Consider the following 20173-nt stretch of genomic DNA (forward strand, 5'->3'; position numbering starts at 1 on the left):
GCTCTGTTCTAGAATCTGGTGAAGTGGGGGTTAAAATATTGGCGTCTGTCTTAATTTATGCTTTGTACCAAGAACAAAGTGTCTCAATGGAGTTATCTGTACTGGATGTCTTGATAGTTAGGTCAAGATGAGGGCAGTGGAACAATTCATCTCTTAAGTGCAATCAGTTTGCAGCCAGTTCAGAGGGCCATGTAGCAATATTGTAATTGGATTCCCTAGCCAGGTTTAGCCTGAGAGATCCTGGTAATTCAACTGCCTGTATCTGATAGATATAATGTCCCAGTCTTCAGTAATCACATAGACGCAGAGAGGTGGTTGTTTATCTGTTCTCTTGTTAACTCTTGCACTCCACTATATTGGAATAAACATAAAAATAGTTTGTGGCTTCACTGGCTTTAATTAGGAGCAGTTTGTTTTTGGATTTGTCCTCAGGGACCTTAAGCCTGAATCGGCTCACAATTTTGGATGGTTCAGATGAATTATATCATTCATTCACCCCTAACCCTCAATTGTGAAATTTTCTCTCAATTGTGTTGACAACGGAATTTGAAACAACAAACCTTTTCATCTTCCTGCATGATTACGAAAACTTTGTTTGGGTATAGTTGCATGTTTGTTTTCCCTTTAAACTCAAAGTAAATTTAGGGAAACCTAAATTTGCTTGAAACTTTGCATAGGCTTTGTGTGCATGTGAGTACATTGCACTCCAAATGTATTTTTGGATTATGTTTTGTGGGTGAGCTGTGGTATCTCTAGTGCAGCTCCCTAGTGTCCCCTCTAAACAGTGTTCTTTCATTTGCCGCTTTTTGAAGAGCCATCCAAACATTTTTTCTCTCCAAACCCATAAGGGGGAACATTAAATCCCATGTCTGGAAAAAAATCTGTGATGGACTGATACTTTTCCTTTTTGTTACTGTGTGTGGTAAACATACTGTATGTAGAAGGAATAAAGGTATACAGTGTGGTTTGGTTTTCTGCTGCTAAGGGTCTTTCACACAGGAAAGGGGGAAAGGACAGTTTGTTTGGTTTACAAAACAAAGGCCCCAGGTGAAATTGGAATTATATGGTTTTTATTTCTTCTTTTCAATAAAAAGTGTCCTTATATTTATGATTACTAATAGTGATAGGATAGAACATTTTGACAGTATTCACATACGAATGTATGAATCCTTCAGAGAATTTTTATGGAACACATGCACTTTTTTTTTTTTACACCACACATTTCCTTAGACATTACTAATTATATACTTTATTTAAACTCAATGACATCATAGGTCAAGACATTAAAATTAAAATAAAATATAAAAATGACAGACCTCTTTTAGCTGTAGCCAATGTAAGTCCATTTGGCTTCACAAGGCTGCAGACATCTCTTTGGTCCTGAGGATCCTGATTTGTATCTAATAACTGTGTGTCCTAATAGCGCCTGTCTTAATCTTTTACTTCATAAATTTGCACAAGTATTGTTATTGCACAGTTTATACTTCACTGTTTCAAGGCCATCGATTAGTGATTCTGCAGGTGGTTCACGTTGTATTTATCCACAAAATGGATGTCACTGCTCTTGACAGTCAGATTTCAATAATTTGTTTGCTCTGATTTTTGTGAAATTTACTTGCGGAAAAACCCTAAACATTATACTGGCAACATTTCATCAGACTTCAAAACCTACCCAACCTTCCAGGTCCGTCTTATTTGAGAGGTTGTCTTAGGAGTCAGTTGATCTAATTAGCTCGAAAGCTCTATGATTATTATGATAACCTGGCAAAAAAAACGTGGGTATAAGATGTGTAGGATAAGGCATGTAATGTCAATAAGAGTAAGCTCATGACATCTGCTGGCACCAGGAGAAGAGTGAGGGTACTGCCTTGTTATTGAAAGATGATGAGCCGTCATGTACCTGACACGTGTAACCATGACAGTTTCTGCAAGGCTGGGTGCAGTGATTTAATCGTGTTCAGAACAGGTTGTGACTAGAACTGTTCTTTAAAGGAGTAACACTGTGGTTAAATGTGACACGTGCCAGTTGTCTTTAGGCAACAATATAACAATTGTGCATACATTAAAACATAAGTTTACCCCTATAAAAATTCACCAAAACTGACTGGGCGTGGAAACTCAATTAGCTGTGATTGACTGACTGAAGAATGTATTCTTACGGTTGTCATTGTGAAAACCTGTTAAATTGCTGAAGTGCAGAAGTGGTCCCCACCCAGGGACTAAATCCAACTAGGTGCTGATCTACAGTCAGTGTAAGATCAGGCTTCCATGGTCCATATTACAACCTTATCTATTATCATCTAAAAGCCTACTGAGATGCTTCATAAATATGGGCCCAGGACTGACTGAAAAACATCAGTGCAGCAGACTTTTGTCCGTAGCATTACTCCAGCTTGGTCATAGCTTTTGAGCTAAGAGCTTGCATACTGCATTGTGCTGATGTCGGCTGAGCAAAACTCCGGCACAGCAGAAGTGCAGATGTAATTATTTATTGTGCGCCCAAGCTGCGTTATAATGACAGTGGCCCTGCTTGTGCAGTTCTGCTCTGTAAGCACCCATTGCAGGTATGGAGCTGTGTAACACTCATTCATCGTGCACTGTGCACACCTGCAGCATGTGATACCCTTTTTTCCTTCCCTCCATCCTCTGGGAGGCAGAGGGAGGAGGTGGAGGCGGAGAGGAGGAGAAATGTTTTTCTTTTGGCCCACGGAAGCATCCGGAAGCAGAATCCATCTAAAATTGAGCCTGTACTTGGCTGCACATGTACAGTAAGCACACATGTACTGTGCCCTCCAGAATGTTTGGGACAGAGACCCATCATTTATTTATTTGCCTCTGTATGCCACAGTTTGAGATTTGTAATTTAAAAAATCACATGTGGTTAAAGTGCACATTGTCAGATTTTAATAAAGGGCATTTTTATACATTTTGGTTTCACCATGTAGAAATTACAGCAGAGTTTATACATAGTCCCTCATTTCAGGGCACTATAATGTTTGGGACACAGCAATGTTATGTAAATTAAAGTAGTCTTGTTTAGTATTTTGTTGCATATGCATGCAATGACTCCTTGAAGTCGATTCATGGAAAACGCCAGTTGTTGGGTGTCTTCTCTGGTGATGCTCTGTATTGCAGCCATCCTTTGCACATGCTTGTTTTGGGGGTTAGTCTCTTTACGTTTTCTCTTCAGCATATGAGGCATGCTCAATAGGGTTCAGATCGGGTGATTGACTTGGCCACTCAAGAATTTAAAATGTTTTAACTTTGAAAAAATCCCTTGTGGCTTTGTTGTTTTGGGATCATTGTCTTGCTGTAGAATGAACCACCGGCCAATGAGTTTTGAAGCCTTCGCTTGAACTTCAGCAGATGGAACGTGTCTATACACTTGAGAATTCATTTTTCTACTACTATCAGCAGTTGTATCATCAATGAAGAGAATTGACCCAGTACCTTTGGCAGCCATAACACCCCCACCACCGTGTTTCACAGATGAGGTAGTAAGCTTTGGATCTTGGGCAGTTCCTTCTTTCCTCCATACTTTGCTCTTGCCATCAGTCTGATTTAAGTTAATCTTCGTCTCATCTCCACAAGACCTTTTTCCAGAATTGTGGTTCCTCTTTTAGGTACTTCTTGGCAAACTGTTACCTGGCCATCCTGTTTTTGCGGCTAACCAGTGTTTTACATCTTGCATTGTAGCTTCTGTATTTCTGTTCATGGAGTCTTGTGTGGACAGTGGTCATTGACAAATCCACACCAGATTCTTCTCTCATCACCTGTGGAGGTCTTCCTTGGCCTGATAGTCCCTTTGTGATTAGTAAGCTCACCAGTGTTACCTTTGTTCTTAATTATGTTCGAAACAGTTGATTTTAGTTAGCCTAAGGTTTGGCCGATGTCTTTAATCGTTTTATTCTTGTTTCTCAGTCTCATAATAGCTTCTTTGACTTTCATTGGCACAACTTTGGTCCTCATGTTGATAAACAGTAATAATAGTTTGCAATTGTGATGGAAAGACTCGAGGAAAGACTACTGAGAGCTCTCTTATACCTGCATTAAGGAGGCAATTAAACACACCTGAGCAATTACAAGCACCTGTGAACCCATGTGTCCCAAGTCTGAGAACTTCAACCACATGTTAATTGTGTGATTCCAAAACTAAAATTGTGGCAAATCAGAGGCAAAAGATAATGGGTCTTTGTCCCAAACATTCTGAAGGGCACTGTATTGTTCTTTTTTGCAGCAGGTTTCTCATTTTACGCCAATTAAATATATTTAACTGAATATGTATCATTTGGCTGCAGGATGTAGCTTCTACAGCCAACCGTGAGCCTGACCTGCAACTACCTTTTTTTTGGTCCAGAGAATGGAGGGGACCATCCATTTCATGTCGTAGGTCAGGAGCACTCTATAGCAGCCATAATCAGATTCACAACCGAGTGATGGCAGGTTTGGCCTGTGGCATCAAAGGGTGACCGTCCCGTCCACAGCGAGCCGTCGTCTTTTCGTTTGTTCAGTTTCGTCATCAAAGCTCATCCTCCGCTGATCAGCTCCAAACAGAGTGCAGTGGCAGGGTCTTTAGCACGGCTCTGTGCCCTCTCGGTCAGCACCCAGCTGCCTGTGGGTTGCGTAACCATGTTCCCTCTCCATCAATAGCCATTGCTATTATTGGTGAGATGCGAGGCCTAGCACAGTGACAGTTATGTGTGTGCAACTGGGCGATGTTACTGTCCATCAGTAAGGGTGGTCTTTCATGTGAACTGGGTGTGTATTTTAGGAGTACCTGGAAAAAGGGCACGTGGCTCAACTGTTGGTGGAGTTGATATTCTAAAAGCTGATATACTTTCAGATTTGCATTCTGGGATGGGTAGAGTGGGTCTGTCCATCTCATTTACATAAAGTATTCTCCAACCAATCACGTGCCTGTTCTGTTTTGTATTGATCCTTATCAGCTGGTTTGCTGACTTTGAAAATGAGCAGTTAAATTGGGGCAGTTGTGGGCATCAAAAATGTTCCAACTGGATATCTGGTTGACATCTATATATGACATCAGGGTACCCTGAAAAGGGTATGCCAATATCAAAATTTTTCTTTCTTTCTATGCAGCAGAACAGGCTTTTCGAGCAAAATCATATTACTTCGTGAATATTGAAATAATCGGACGGTCTCAAACGAACACCTTCACATCCCAGTTTGCTCTGTGGCGTGACCGGCCTTTCCCTTCCCCCAGCAGTGGAGGTGAAGACGTCCCTTCCGTTGGGGATGCAGAGCCCGAGTGGCGGAGGCGGCGGGGATAAGGGCGGGGGCGGCCCTGTGGACCTGCGGACGGACCCCCGGCTGGCCCTGGCCTCTGTGGACCCCCTCCTGAGGGAGCAGCAGCTGCAGCAGGAGCTGCTGCTCCTCAAGCAGCAGCAGGAGCTGCAGAAGCAGCTGCTCTTCGCCGAGTTCCAGAAGCAGCACGAGGTGCTGACCCGCCAGCACGAGGTCCAGCTTCAGGAGCACCTCAAGGTGGGCGTCCCGTCCCCCCAGCGCCATTTTAATACCATCTTTGGTTTTCGCATTTCACTGAATTCAGCTGTATTAATTATATATCGTGTGACCCAGAAGGGTCACGGAATGGTTAGGGAATTGGGCTCTCTGTTCACAGGTTGTATATTTGATTCCCTTGTGGGGCACTGCTGTTGTACCTTTAAGAAAGGTATTTAACTAGAATTGCTTCATTAAAGTATCCATTTGAATAGACTGAATGTCATGACCAAAATCTGGGGTATAAATCTATCTCTGGGGTATAAATAAATACTTAAAATTGAAATTGTTGACCAAAGACTCATTGGAAGAACAGCTTAGTTTTTCGGAAGGAGCAATAAAATATGAAACCCATATGACTCCTGATGCCACACATTTGCAACACACTGGCCTTTTGGATGGAGGTCTGGGTATGCCCAGTTAAGCCAAGTTTGGCCAGATAATTTAATTTGATCATTTGAATACGGGGTTGTGGTTTTTCTACGCTTTACTGAGCTTCTCCGGTGTATTGGATCTGGTCCTCTCGGTTGGCTCAATTCTACCTGTCAAGATCATTCAAGCACAGAAAAGTATCTGAATCCAAAGCATATTTGACCCAGGCCTGCGGTCCACACCTCTGGCTGACCGCCCCGTTTGCGGCGGCGTTAGCCAGCAGCTTTGCTCTGGGTTAGTGGCGGTGCCAGGGGGTGCTGCGTGTAAACGGGCAGCCTGTAGCGCAGTGGTTAAGGTACATGACTGGGACCCGCAAGCTCGCTGGTCAGATCCCCAGTGTAGCCACAATAAGATCTGCACAGTCGTTGGGCCCTTGAGCAAGGCCCTTAACCCTGCATTGCTCCAGGGGAGGATTGTCTCCTGCTTAGTCTAATCAACTGTACGTCGCTCTGGATAAGAGTGTCTGCCAAAATGCCATTAATGTGATGTAACATGCTCTTATTTAAAGTTGTAAATGTAATGTAAAGGTTAAGTGTTGGCGCGTTGCTCCGGCAGCAGCAGCAGGAGATCTTAGCGGCCAAGCGGCAGCAGGAGCTGGAGCAGAAGAGGAAGCTGGAGCAGCAGAGACAGGACGAGCTGGAGAAACAGAGGCTGGAGCAGCAGCTCATCATGCTGAGGAACAAGGAGAAGGGCAAAGAGAGTGAGACTCCACACCTCCCAAATTAAAGTCTTATTTACGAAGGCTACAGCTCGTTACGCAATCATATCTTTACTGCATGTGGTGATATCCATGTATCTGCTGCCACATAAAAGCATATCCAGCACAGGACAAAATGTGTACGTATTCCAGCTACATATTATTCCCAAATGTGAGATGTGCCGTTGCATTGAGCTTGATTATTGCCAGGAATTGGAACGTTGTCTGGGAGGTCGTATTGTTTTTCTCCCTGAAGCACAATTATTTGTATGGCTGGTTGCTGGTCACAGAAGTCTTTTCCCGTTCCTTTTCTGTGATTATTTAGGAGGATAACTAATCAAAACAAACACACAACCCTGTTTTTACTATTTTAGCAATGCCAGATGAGCATGCTCTGTTTCTAACAAGGTTCTGTTAAAGGCAAAATGCGTTTCCACAATGGACAAAAGCAATTAAAAGCAGAATATCAATGCATTCAGCCCACTCATTATTATTTTTATTTTTTTTTACTAGCGGCAACTAATACTTGTTACTGTCACTATTTTTGTGCATGTTATATCAGTCATTTCCCACTGCTTCGCATGAGATATTGGTTAATTGAATTAATTATTTTGTAAATATTTTCTGTGACAAACACCCAGCCATAATTATTGCTTAGTTGCAGTCATGAATTAGTATTTAATATAAAAAAAACTGTTTGATGATTTCTTGGAATTGAACTGGTGTGATTTAAATTCAGTGCAAAGTTATTTCAAGATAATAACTTTTGCTGTCTCGCTTGCACCTCGGTTTATGCCTGCTCTTTTGAGGCAGACAAATTTCACCCGCAAATCGACCGTTGTTAACTTCAGTAAATTTGACGGAATACATAATTAGCCACACTTATAATATCTATAACCTTAAATGTATCTGCATTAAGGAGAGAAGCACATCTTGCTCATCTAGATGGCATGCATTCTGCAGTTTCTGCTCCGTGCGGCAGTTTCTTATATAAGACACATGTTTCCTGGGCAGAATGCGTCGTATGTGCGCCTGTGTCAGAATGACTGTAAAAATGTAAAGGCAGACTATGCGGTATTTCTTTCCTTTCCTCCCTCCTGTGCTTACATAAAAAAAAAACGTTTACCCCCCGTTCTCAACCCCACCTATACCCCCAAGATGACGAAGCTTGCCCTCCTATAAGAAAATATTTCATTCTGGCTAGCTGTTGGCAGCTTTAGCTATCCAGCTATCTATTTAACTGACATTAGTTTTGTTTGTATTTAGTTAGTCACTAGATTACGACAATCTAATTTCATACTAGTCAAGCCGTCCCTAGCAAATATACCAAAATGCTCGACTGACATTTCTGGACAGGCGGACATTTTGTCTTTCTGTCCCAACAGGTGCAATCGCCAGCACAGAGGTCAGGCTGAAACTCCAGGAGTTCCTCCTTAACAAAAAAGAACCCATGCCTGGCGGACTGAACCATTCCTTTCCCTCAAAATGCTGGTGAGTGTGAAGGTTTAACGGTCTGGCACTCGGGAAGTGTCACTGTGAGGTTGTAATTGAACGTGGGACTTTACCAAACGGTTTTCATTGAGTATGGAGAAAATGGACTCGCAAGCCCAAGCATGTTAACATGACAAATGTAATTGTTGAGAAAGTAATAGATGTCATTTTTGGAACCACAGGGGGGTCCTCCAAACCTCTCTGGACCAGAGCTGCCCTCCACAGAACAACACTCCCGGGACACCTCCTTCCTACAAACTCTCCCCTCTGCTCGGCTCCTACGACAGCAAAGACGACTTCCCCTTACGCAAGACAAGTTGGTATCCCTTCTCATTCTTTCTTTTCCATTCCTGGATTTTGTGTCTTCTGCTGCCACTGCCAATGAGTGGGCACAGCTCATTTGGGCTAGCGACTGTATTCTGCTGAAGTGGTTATTTAAAAGACCCCCTCCTCCTGTGGTTATGGGCTTTCAGTTATGCATTTTAAAGACCTCGTGTAAGAGATGGTACATTCACACATTTTGTCGACGTGGCGTGAAGCACCAAGACTAGGCATCTTAAAATAATCAAAGTAGGCTGTTCTTACTTCTGTTCTTACTGTTCTTAGATCTTAGTTGGGTACAGACGTAAGACTTTTGTTAAAGGTGACGGAAATGGGTGAGTGCTACTTGGACCCGAGAGAGCCTTTTGGAGAGACTGTACAGACAGTTCAGAGACTAAAGAGGTGAGAGGGAGAGAAAAGAGTGAGACCAGGAGAGAAGTTATGAAGTACGGCTGAATGCCTTTTGAGGATTCTGTTCTGTCTGCAGGTGTGAGTCAGCCTTAGTCACCAGCACAGGCAGGTGGGAGTGCTGTCTGCCTACCAGCGTAGTACGGACTACCTCCATCTCCTTTTCCTTTTTTCTTCCCTAAGCTTCTGACTTCTTTCTCCTCTCTCAATTCCTACAACTGCCTTCCTTCCATCTTCTCTCCCCAGCTCCCCAAAAACAGCCGACCTTCGACCTGACAGTTCACTCAATGAGTGTAAACAGGTTCCGCAGGTCCGCATTGCTCCTTTTGTTACGCATCTGAAGTTTGACGTCCTGTCAAAACATTTCCAGAACAAAAGATGTGGATGAGGAGCTGTCAGGCTCCTGCGACGGTCCACCGTCGTTAAATTTTTTGATCCTAATCCAGAATGTCATGGCTCTCCTCCAAGGTCCCAGAAGTTCCTGCATGCTTTCTTTTGGAAATTACGTCTGTGTGAAAGCCATTAATTGTATTTGGCTTAATTGCCTCTGTTCTACATTACCAGGCTGACGTGATTTAGACATAACAAAAATAACAAAAACGTCACACTCCAGTTGTCTAAACAGTAGCCAATTGTGCAGAATTAAGCGAGGCTTGCATGCAATTCTGAGAATGGCTTCAGAATCTTTTTTTAAACAGTCATTATAATTCACCTTGGCACCAAAACCACATAACTGAGTTTATTAAACAGGTTCTGTACTAATAGGAACACGCCGTTACAGTGTTAATCTAGTGAGTCAGCTTTTGTGAAAGCCAAAGACTATGCATTCCTTTCATGTGAATAGTAACATGACTTTGACGAAGTTTGGTGCAGGCACATTTTTAAGCATTGAAGATTAATTTGCCTCAGTCTGGCTAATGCTGATTTGGCCCAACCTCCTGCCCCCACACCCCCTCTTGCTGTGTCATTTTGATGCACCCCGACATTGAAGTTTGTATTTAAATCACAATGTAGGGGTGCTGACCCTGAAGGACCTTTGGCTGCCACCGTCACATTTTGCCTGGCCTCTCTATGAGTGACTGAGAAATGTGCGCAGTCGCTCACTAGCTTCCAACACAGGAATAATTAATGATGCCTGTTCTATTGATATTCCAATTTTTTGAAAAACCACAACAGAAATTTGGGGAGGGAAATTGATTATGTGCAGAATTTGAGAACAGAATGAGGCTAAATGTTTTTGAGATTGAACCGTGCGGGGGTGAACCACACATGCTAGGTTGAAAAAAGGTGGTTGTCCAACGCCATTTACAGGATAAGCTTACTTTGCATAAACCTGCTGTCCTGCCTCTTTTCCATCTGCATGTAGCAGTGGCGTGGAGTTCCAATTTTTGGTGGAAGTGGCTCTAGCACACCTCGGGTGCATCTTGCCCTCCGCTGAAGCGAGTCAGTGATATTTTTTAGTTCAGATTTTCTGATGTGAATAAAGCGTCACCGTGACGTGCGATATGAATCATGCGTCACTGTTGATTCCAGGAATTTGGCTTTGGCGCTGGCTTGCTTTTCTAAGAAAACATTGATCATCAGGTCAATAGCATTTCCCATAAATAGTCAGGAATGCGGGTGATAAATTAAGCCGAATCGATGCTCTCAGCTCTGCGCCCCCCCATCTGTGCTAGCAGGTGTGTGCAGGTCAATGGCGGTCTTCTGTGTGATGTGATGTTCTCCATATGCCTGGCTGTTCCAGGCAGACAGACAGTAGTGGCAAGGGTAGACTGTTTACATAGCAGCTACTCTCCCTGGGGTCGGCACACAGACAAAACATAACATATATAACAGGACATATAACATGTACAGCAAGCAAGTAGGCCTCACAGCGAGGAGGGCCTGGGTTCGAATCCCCATCGGCCGGGGCCTCCTTGTGTGGAGTTTGCATGTTCTCCCCGTGTCTGCGTGGGTACTCCGGTTTCCTCCCACAGTCCAAAGACATGCAGGTTAGGCTGATTGGAGAGTCTAAATTGCTCGTAGGTATGAGTGTGTGAGTGAATGGTGTGTGTGCCCTGCGATGGACTGGATTCCTGCCTTTCGCCCAATGTATGCTGGGATAGACTCCAGTAGCAAATCTCAATAAAAAACATATACAGGACAAGTAAAAGTCTAGTAAAAAAGTTTGCATTCCATCCTGGTTGGTCAGGTCGGTTAATTAATGTTAAAGTTATTGTTAATGTGTTTTTTTGTAAAACTTTTTTGTAATCATAGTTGGCAATTTAGTTGGAGGTCCGAGGTCTAGGTTTTGCAATTGATGAATATCTGTGTGCGTCCAGCCCAAGTTTTCATAGAAATCCTTGTTTCCTTTCACGCAAGATGAGTTCTTTTGCAGACATTGCTTCTCCTGTTTTGCAGATACTTATCTGGACACCATAGAATATTGCTGGTTTAATACTTTTCAACCAAAGATTATTCAATAGCAATGAACAAAAGAGTTTTCTTTTTATTTTATATTTTTATATAGTTCTATTGTATATCCCATTGTTATTGTTATTGTTTTAATAAATAAGAGCTCAGAAACAAATGCAGTATTGTAATAATGAGTTGCTTTCCTTTTCATGCTGGCACAGTAGAAGCACGGGGACTTTTACAAAATCAAATAATATCAGCAACGTCCATCTTCACCCCGGAGAGTGACATTTATGTACAGAGGTAGACTATGTGCTTGTGTTTAGCACTGTTTGACGTTCGGCCTTCTGGTACTCTATGCGGTTTGGAAGGAGCCTGCCCCTTCTTTGAGCTCTGCTGATGGCCTTTAACAGTGGCAAGCTATGGACAGTGATGTCATTCGGTTTAAACAAAGACTGACTGATTTCCAATGACAGTCCAAGCGGCGGAGAGCAGTGACTCAGTTCGGTTCAAACGGTCTTCCGGGTGCCAGTGGCTCTTGCATTTTGCTCAGAGCTGTCTCAAGTGTGGAAATGTACATGGCAGACAGGAACATAACTCTGCCACTCACGCTGTTCCTCCTCTTTGTTCTCTCCCCCCTCCTTCCTGGCTCTCCCTGTCCCCAGTGTCTGAGCCCAACCTGAAGGTGCGCTCGCGGTTAAAACAGAAGGTGGCGGAGAGGCGGAGCAGCCCCCTGCTGAGGCGCAAGGACGGCACGGTGATCAGCACCTTCAAGAAGAGAGCCATCGAAATCACAGGTGAACCTCCTCTCGCACCGTAGCCCTCCGCTGGCAGGGGGTCCGGCTTTGTGCCGCGATGGATCTTTAGAGGACGACCGCCTGGCTTTCTCTTTTTTTCGCTGGAATTGGAAAAGTCCATCACAAAAGGAGCAGTGAATGGCTGCTCTAAAAAAATCCCACAGGGTCATGGCCAGCCATTGTGCTATTTTAAGTCCCTGGTTTGTGCCGTTGAAGTATTTGTGTAAACATGACCGCCCTGTGTTTCCATTTGAAGCTTTGGACATGTTAGGCTTTTACGTGATGGTAGTGCAAAACAGTAGACAAAATGTATAAAAGGAGACAATATTTATTACAAATTGTTTTGCTAATTGTCATGGTTATCCACCAGCTAGCGACTGTAGCTTTCTACATATTGTTATGGTTACAAGAATAGCTAGTAATCAGCTAGTAATCTGTGCCCAGCTACTCAACAAATCACTGCCATTTTACAAAACCAGAATATTGCTCAATGCACATAGCAAGGCTAATTGGAAAACGTTTTCACTATGTTGTCTGTACGGTGAAATTGGAAGACATGGGTAACATTGCTTTGGGATCCAGCTTTAGTTTCTGCGAAACCTATCGATGAAAGCTTAGATGTAATCATTTTTATATCAATAGATCAATTTGACATCTAAAAAGAATTTCTTTGCCTCACATTATGATTATTCAGTTACTTTATTCAAAGTCAGGATATGAACATCTAGCCCTGGCCTGTCTTGAAACGCCCAAAACAGGGCGACTGTTTTTTGGTTTTCACGACAGCTAGCCAGGCCGAGAGGAGTCCCCACTCAAAATGACGGGCCATGTCGATTTTTCCTCACTCCCCAGAATGCGGTCGCAGACGGCTGTTCTTCCGTCGGCCAGCTGAGTGTGTCGGGATCAATCCCTGGATGTTCTGCCCCAGCGCACATTATTTAATACACCCGTGAAGCACTAAATACCATTCATTTCTGAGCCCACCATCTGCACACGTCGCCTGTGCCTGAGGCTGTGTAGGTTCTGCAGGTTGTTCTCAAACAGACCCAACAGCAAAGGTTTCATGTGCAATGTTTGTCTCTTTTTCCCTCTCCCTAATGAAGCCAGAGGGCTAGGCTAAAAATAGGAAGACTTATTCCAGACTCGCAAGAGTGGCCGAGCCTCAGAGCTGTGTTTGTTGTGCTCCCGGCGAATAAGCAGATGGTTTACATTTTTCATTTTGGTGGAGGACAGGGAGGATTAGTTGGGTAAGCCCCGCGGTGAAGGGGGGGCTTTCAGGATGGCGAGCGTTGTGGCTTTGGGTGACGTCTGCTGGAGGAAGCGGGATCGGGCCGCCGCTTTACCACTTCCCCCGAAGTGACCGGCTGTCTGGCCAGATAGACATCCCGCCAATGCATGGATCTGCATTTCCCTTTTCTGAAAAAGCCCCTTAATAAACTGCCTCCCTCCCTTTAAGGGCTGGGGGAAGCACTTTAAATCTAGTGGCTTGCTTGTTCGCTGTTTCCTTTCTGTGTGTGTGTGTGTCTGAGAGAGAGACATATTAACCATCTATATCTCTTGGCGGCCGTAATCATTGTGAGGGCAGCGAACATCCTCCTGTTTAGCATTTGCGTTTAGCATTAGCCTTAGCATTTCTTTACTTTTTCGCGATTGAGTGTGGTCAGGTCTCGTCTGGCATACTGCCCCACATGCTGGTATTTTCTCTTGACGGGTTGCAGGTTTTGACCAGGTGGACATACCGTGCGACGGGCTGTGGAGAGGGCTCTAATCTGTGTGCCCGTGTCATTGCAGTATCCTCCATGTGTAGCAGCGCTCCTGGCTCCGGGCCCAGTTCTCCCAATAGCTCCAACTGTGCCATCGCTGAGAACGGGTCCAGTGGCTCTGTCCCCAACATCCATGCCAAGGTAAGAGTCGCTCACACCTATAGCTCACACAATCTGCCCACATTCTGCGCTTTTCTTCAGGGAAGTAGGGAAAGTGCATCTCTTTTAAATTTTATTTTATTTTACTCTATTCTATTTTATTCATTTACTGTTTCTCACTCAGTGACTGAGCCCATCCTCCATTTCACTGCATGTTTTACATCTTATCTCTGTGCATGTGACAAATAAAGAACCTTGAACATTGATATAAAATCTAAGGAGGGGAAAGGGGAGGGTCGCCCACAGCGCCTGGCTCTGAATGGCAGTATGCTTTCAGGGAGCATCTTGACCTGGAGGGCGGGAGAGAGGGAGCGGGAGCAGGAGAGAGCAGGAGAGAGGGGGAGAGAGAGAGAGAGAGAGAGAGAGAGAGAAAGAGGGAGAGGGAGAGGGAGAGGGAGAGAGCTGGCGCATTTTCTCCCACTCGCCTCCCTGACCAGCATAAGAAAGCATTTATAAATAAAAAAACACCCTGGCATCTTGGAACAGTCTGAGTCATGCAGCCCCCACATTCCCTGGTCAACATTTTAGGTCACCTTCCTCCTCCTCCTCCTCCTCCTCCTCTTTGTTTTATAAGCTTTTATAAGCCTTTTCCCAGTTTTTCCTGTTCTCATCCTCTTCCGACTTCAGGAGAGGCTGAAGGGGCATACTACTATAGTGTTGCTCTGCTCCCCTCAGAGCTCTGTACCCAAGCCTTCAAATCCAGCCACCCAAAGACACAGTGGTGCAGTTTTAATTTTATTATCATGTGTCATTTTGTCCAGAAATATGTTTTTCAGCCAGCCCCTTTCATATTGCGTGGCAGTATGGGGTAACTGGCAGTGAAAGCACCGTTCCTCATGGAGAAATGAGTTGGTGTTGGACAGGAGTGCTTGCGCTCTGACGTGTTCTGAGGCTAAATGAGTCTGTGATTAAGTTGGTATTTTAAGGTGAAATTTCATGTCTTTTCCGAGCACTGCAAGACAGCAAGTGCGTCAGAGCCCTCCGCCATTCAGCTAGAACAAACACTTTTAAGACCCATTTTCAGACCCATTGTTAGCAATTGCCTACAATCTCGATCTCGTTTTTCATAATCGTCCAGATGGGTTGTTTCAACCTGTTTGAGATTGGCCTGGCGGACTATTTACTGTTAATCGTCGCCGTCCCAAGCTCCTGTTCGACAACCGCTAAATAAAAAAAACGTTTGGCAGAGGAAACAATACTAATAATCTGCGTTTTGCAATCTCCAAGGAAATGATTCTTTGCCCCACCGCCTGCCAGCCGACCACTTAAACACAGCCGTAGATTTGGAACACAGAAATAACACCGATGCTGTAACCAAACCGTGCCTCGGTAATTGGCTGTGTTCCCGCCGAAAATAGCTCCCATGACTATTATTTGGGTGTTGTTATCAGGCTTTGTGTGGAAGTTCCCCCTCTTGATTTGTGGGGTAGTTTATAGGTCTTGGGAGGGGAGCCGGGTGCTGTCTCACTGGAGGGCAGCGGGGAAGGAGCTTATTTGTGAATGCGTCAGTCTGCGTTTAGATTTGTGTGGATTTGTATTCAAAGGTGGCCCTTTTCATTGACTCATGAGCTAAATATCATTCTGCCAGTCAATGAGATGTAGTGTAGCTTTGGGCACGGTGTCGGCTCCTGTGTAATAATCATATTATTATATACACGAGCTTCTACACAAAAGCTGTCCTGTGGATTCACAACCCGAGTGAATGCAGTGAAAGAAAATTAACATATTGTTGCTTCTTAAAATATGCTTGGATAGTTTTAGCGTTTAGCATTAATTTGATAATGTGTATAAAAACTTAAGGAAGCCTCCCTACTTAGTAAGGGAGTTTATCTCAGGACACCATGGCTGATATAATAGCTGTATGTATGCTTTAACAACAAGTGAAACAATCTTAAAATCAGTACTAATCCTCACATGCAGCTGAAGCACTGATCTCAGCTGTGGAGTCGTCTGTGTTGTTTTTTTGGTTAAAGAAAACGCGATGCTTATGAAAAAAGGGCGGGGTCAAACACCTGTGTAACGAGGAAAATAAATCAAACACCTTTGCAACGGAAGAGATAAAATACCTGTGTCACAAGGAAAATAAATCAAACGCACGTGTAACAGGGAAGAGATTAGAATGGCTGTGGAGCTAGCAGCAAGGAATTTTCCAGCAGAAACGCCCGCGGGCGCTAGTCGAGGTTTTAAGGACGACACTAGGGCTGGGCGATATAGCCATCGCAGTATCAAAAAAGATGTTTTGTTTGCACGGTAACAACTATTCCTGGCATGCGGTGTTAGATTTCTTTCAATTTTTTTGTTTTTTTTAATCACTGTTCTGATAGCACACCTCCAATTTTCTGAGCCAAAGTGAAATGCTTCCGGGGGGGAAAAAACGTCACTTGTATCTTTTCAACATTGATATGGCAGCAACAAAGCCATGCAGTTTCCATGTGGTAGATAAAAACATGACTACAAGGATAAACATCGAAAACACAAGGGATGTGTTTAAAAATAAAAATAAATAAATAGGTCAGTTAACCAACGTAGAATAGATGTCATGTAATTTCTCCCCCCGGAAGCATTTCACCTAAGTTTGGAGGTGTGTTACCGTATCAAGTATGATTAAAGACGAAAAGAAGGAGCGAAACCTAAAAAACGATTGGCTGTTCGGCGATAGCTGTATTGCGCGGCCCTAGACGACGCCCTGAGGCAGGTCTCCTCTCCCGGCCTACAGCACCTGCGCTGCCAGCAGCAGGCCATGGGCGTGGACCGCACGGCCAGCCTGCTGAGCCTGTACACCTCCCCCTCGCTCCCCAACATCTCCCTGGGCCTGCCCGCCACTGTGACTGCCGCCAACTCGCACATCGCCGTGAGTACCACCCTCCTGCCGGCCCAGGTCCCACGCACAAGTCACACTTTCAATAAGGGCACAGAAATAGGCATTAACTAATGGAGTAACGTCACTTCATCGATGCACAAATGTCTTCATTAAGCATGAAGTTAACACATACACAAGTGTTCTGGGTTCAAATCCCAGCCGGCTAGATCTTATCTGTGTGGAGTATGCATGTTCTCTATTTGCACTGTGGCTGCCCACTGCTCCTAAGTAACTAAGGTGGCTGAAATGCAGAGGACAAATTACCCCATGGGTAAGTTCTCATCTTATGAGCAAACCATAGAATAAATTTAGAATTTGTTAACCCTTAACAAATAAATGAAGATTATTTTAATTCCTGTGTGAATTGGCATTAACTAATGTAGTTGTTAACATGTATTAAAAGCTATACAGACTAACCAACTTCTCAGTACTTAGTTTGCTAACAACTGGACAAGTTCATGCCAATTCATGTAACCTTATAGGAAAGTGTTGGAGTATTAGCACGTGCTAATCTCTAATTTCTCTCTCTCTCTCGCTCTCTCTCTCGCTCTCTCTCTCTCTCTCCCTCTCCCTCTCCCTCCCCCTCTCCCTCCCCCTCCCTCCCTCCCTCCCTCCCCCTCTCCCCCTCTTCCCCAGGCTCCTCAGAAGCTGTCTGCACAGCAGGAGGCGGAGCGACAGGCCATCCAGACCCTGCGGCAGGGTGGCGCTCTCACGGGGAAGTTCGTCAGCACCTCCTCCCTGCCAGCCTGCCTGACCGCCGGGCTGGCCCATGACACGGAGCCTCCGGCCCCCAACAGCCACAGCCACTCCTCCCTGCTGCAGCACGTCCTGCTGTTAGAGCAGGCCCGCCAGCAGAGTGCGCTGCTCGCAGGTAGCCCTCAGCAACCTGCTCTCACACACACACACACACACACTGGTATCCACTCTCTCACACTCACACACACACACACACACACACACACTGGTATCCACTCTCTCACACTCACACTCACACACACACACACACACACACACTGGTATCCACTCTCTCACACTCACACACACACACACACACACACACACACACTGGTATCCACTCTCTCTCACACACACACACACACACACTGGTATCCACTCACACACACACACACACACACACTGGTATCCACTCTCTCACACACACACACACACACACGCACACTGGTATCCATTCTCACACACACACACACACACACACACACACACACTGGTATCCACTCTCTCTCACACACACACACACACACACACTGGTATCCACTCTCTCTCACACACACACACACACACACACTGGTATCCACTCTCTCTCACACACACACACACTGGTATCCACTCTCACACACACACACACACACACTGGTATCCACTCTCTCACACACACACACACACACACACACACTGGTATCCACTCTCACACACACACACACACTGATATCCACTCACACACACACACACACACACACACACTGGTACCCACACACACACACACACACACACACACACTGGTATTCACTCACATGCACACACTGGTATCTACTCACACACCCACACACACACACTTGTATCTACTCCGACACACACACACACATACGCACACATACATTGCACTGGCATCCACTCTCACTCACAGACACGCACACACCACATATTGGTATACACACACCACACACACACACACGCAGATACATGCGCACACAAAGGAAATATTTGACTGTACACATTGAACACACGTCTGTCTTGCACACATGAGCAGGCCTACATTGGTGCTGCAGCTGGCAGTGGAAAAGGAGTTCAGTAGGCTGACTGCCCCTCCCCCTCTCTCCTCACTCAGTGCCAATCTACGGGCAGTCGCCACTGGTGACGGGCGAGCGTGTTTCAGGGGGCATGCGCACCGTCAACAACAAGCTGCCCCGTCACCGGCCCCTCAGCCGCACCCAGTCGGCCCCGCTGCCCCAGAGCCCCCAGGCCCTGCAGCAGCTGGTCATGCAGCAGCAGCACCAGCACTTCCTGGAGAAGCAGAAACAGTACCAGCAGCACATGCAGCTCAACAAGGTAGGGGGTGCTAGAGAGTTGCGTTCTGCCCGCCAGCGCGCCCAAGGTACTTTCCTCCCCCCAGTGACGACTGGAAGGCAGCCGCTGCCTCCAAGTGTGCGACAGTAGGTCCGCCCACGGCTTCAGCTCAGCCAACCACAGATGTGCGCCTACCTCTTTTTTGTATTTTTATCTGTCGCTAGCTAGCTTGCTAATTTGTCACTATTAGTAGTCAAAATCTTCCAGTCATCACTGAGGGAAGGAAAGTACCTTGGGTTGCTGGCACCCACCTGAAGCATAATAATATTCCTTTGAGTTATTTACTGTAAGTTCATGCGTGTAATTGTGCTTCGGAGATTCCGTGACAGTTTCGTATTCTGGAGACGTATTTCTACCTCTCACATTGCCACAGTGAATTTTGGCCTTAGCTAACGGATGCTAAAGTTTCAGCCGCGGTAGCCCTCGAGCTATAACCCCTTCAGCAGGTAGCTTCCTTTAGCATAACAGAACTCGGACGTCCACCCTCCCCCATCCTCAGATGCTGTCCAAGGGCCCCGAGCTTCCTCGCCAGCCGCCCAGCCACCCGGAGGAGACAGAGGAGGAGCTGACGGAGACGGCGGAGATGCAGGAGGACCGGGGGGAGAGCCCAGAGCTGGGGGACGGGTCCCTTGAGCAGGAGCCGCAGCAGGAGGGGTCCGGGGAGGCGGCCCCCGCCCCCGAACGGCTGGTCACGGTGAAGGACGAGAACCCGGAGAGTGAGGTGGAGGAAGAGGAGGATGAGGATGAGGCCATCGAGTTAAAGGAGTCTGACGAGCAGGGCCTGCCTTACACACTGGTAAAGACAGACGCTCTTTCCTCTTTACAAGCAGCTATCCAATGTACAATTTGATAGGTTTGCCGGGATTTTTATTTTGTTGTTAAAAGTTGATCAACATTTAAATGACTGAATAATCAAAAAATTATGCATATTTGTTTTGTTATTGACTAAAGACAGCTGGCAAGTGTCACACTGAACCACGATGTTACTCCTTTAAAACCAAATCACAGCCTGTCCAAGGAAGGCTGTAATCTTTGGTAAAATCACTCTTCCTTCTTCTACTGCAAATTAAGTTTGCACAGCAACCAATCAGGACCCTGTAAACGCACTCCAGTGGGAGCAGGATAAAAAAAGAAGTCCTGTGTCTTTTGGGGGTATTTTGGGAGTACAGAAAGGTTGACTCAATTCGTATAATTTTGAAAAAGGTCATTGAGCTGCTTGCAATTGGTGTTACCCCCCACCCACCCA

At 45.3% G+C, this 20173-nt stretch overlaps 1 protein-coding gene across 7 annotated transcripts in view; it reads left to right on the forward strand.

The window, feature by feature from the left end:
• The window catches only part of LOC133122196 (histone deacetylase 5-like), an 84191-nt gene that overhangs the window by 40102 nt on the left and 23916 nt on the right, over window positions 1-20173 (forward strand). For 3 of the 7 annotated variants that reach the window (XM_061232023.1, XM_061232024.1, XM_061232019.1), the window contains 10 exons: window positions 5225-5502; window positions 6508-6652; window positions 8035-8140; window positions 8323-8456; window positions 11929-12060; window positions 13852-13964; window positions 16699-16833; window positions 17479-17713; window positions 18689-18909; window positions 19427-19723. In XM_061232023.1, coding sequence (XP_061088007.1) covers window positions 5225-5502; window positions 6508-6652; window positions 8035-8140; window positions 8323-8456; window positions 11929-12060; window positions 13852-13964; window positions 16699-16833; window positions 17479-17713; window positions 18689-18909; window positions 19427-19723 — 1796 coding nt within the window. The remainder of the gene's footprint in view (window positions 1-5224; window positions 5503-6507; window positions 6653-8034; window positions 8141-8322; window positions 8457-11928; window positions 12061-13851; window positions 13965-16698; window positions 16834-17478; window positions 17714-18688; window positions 18910-19426; window positions 19724-20173) is intronic. The other 4 variants (XM_061232025.1, XM_061232020.1, XM_061232021.1 and 1 more) reach the window with 3 other exon arrangements.

This window comes from Conger conger, chromosome 2, assembly GCF_963514075.1.
Source record: "Conger conger chromosome 2, fConCon1.1, whole genome shotgun sequence".
Classification (NCBI taxonomy): Eukaryota; Metazoa; Chordata; class Actinopteri; order Anguilliformes; family Congridae; genus Conger; species Conger conger.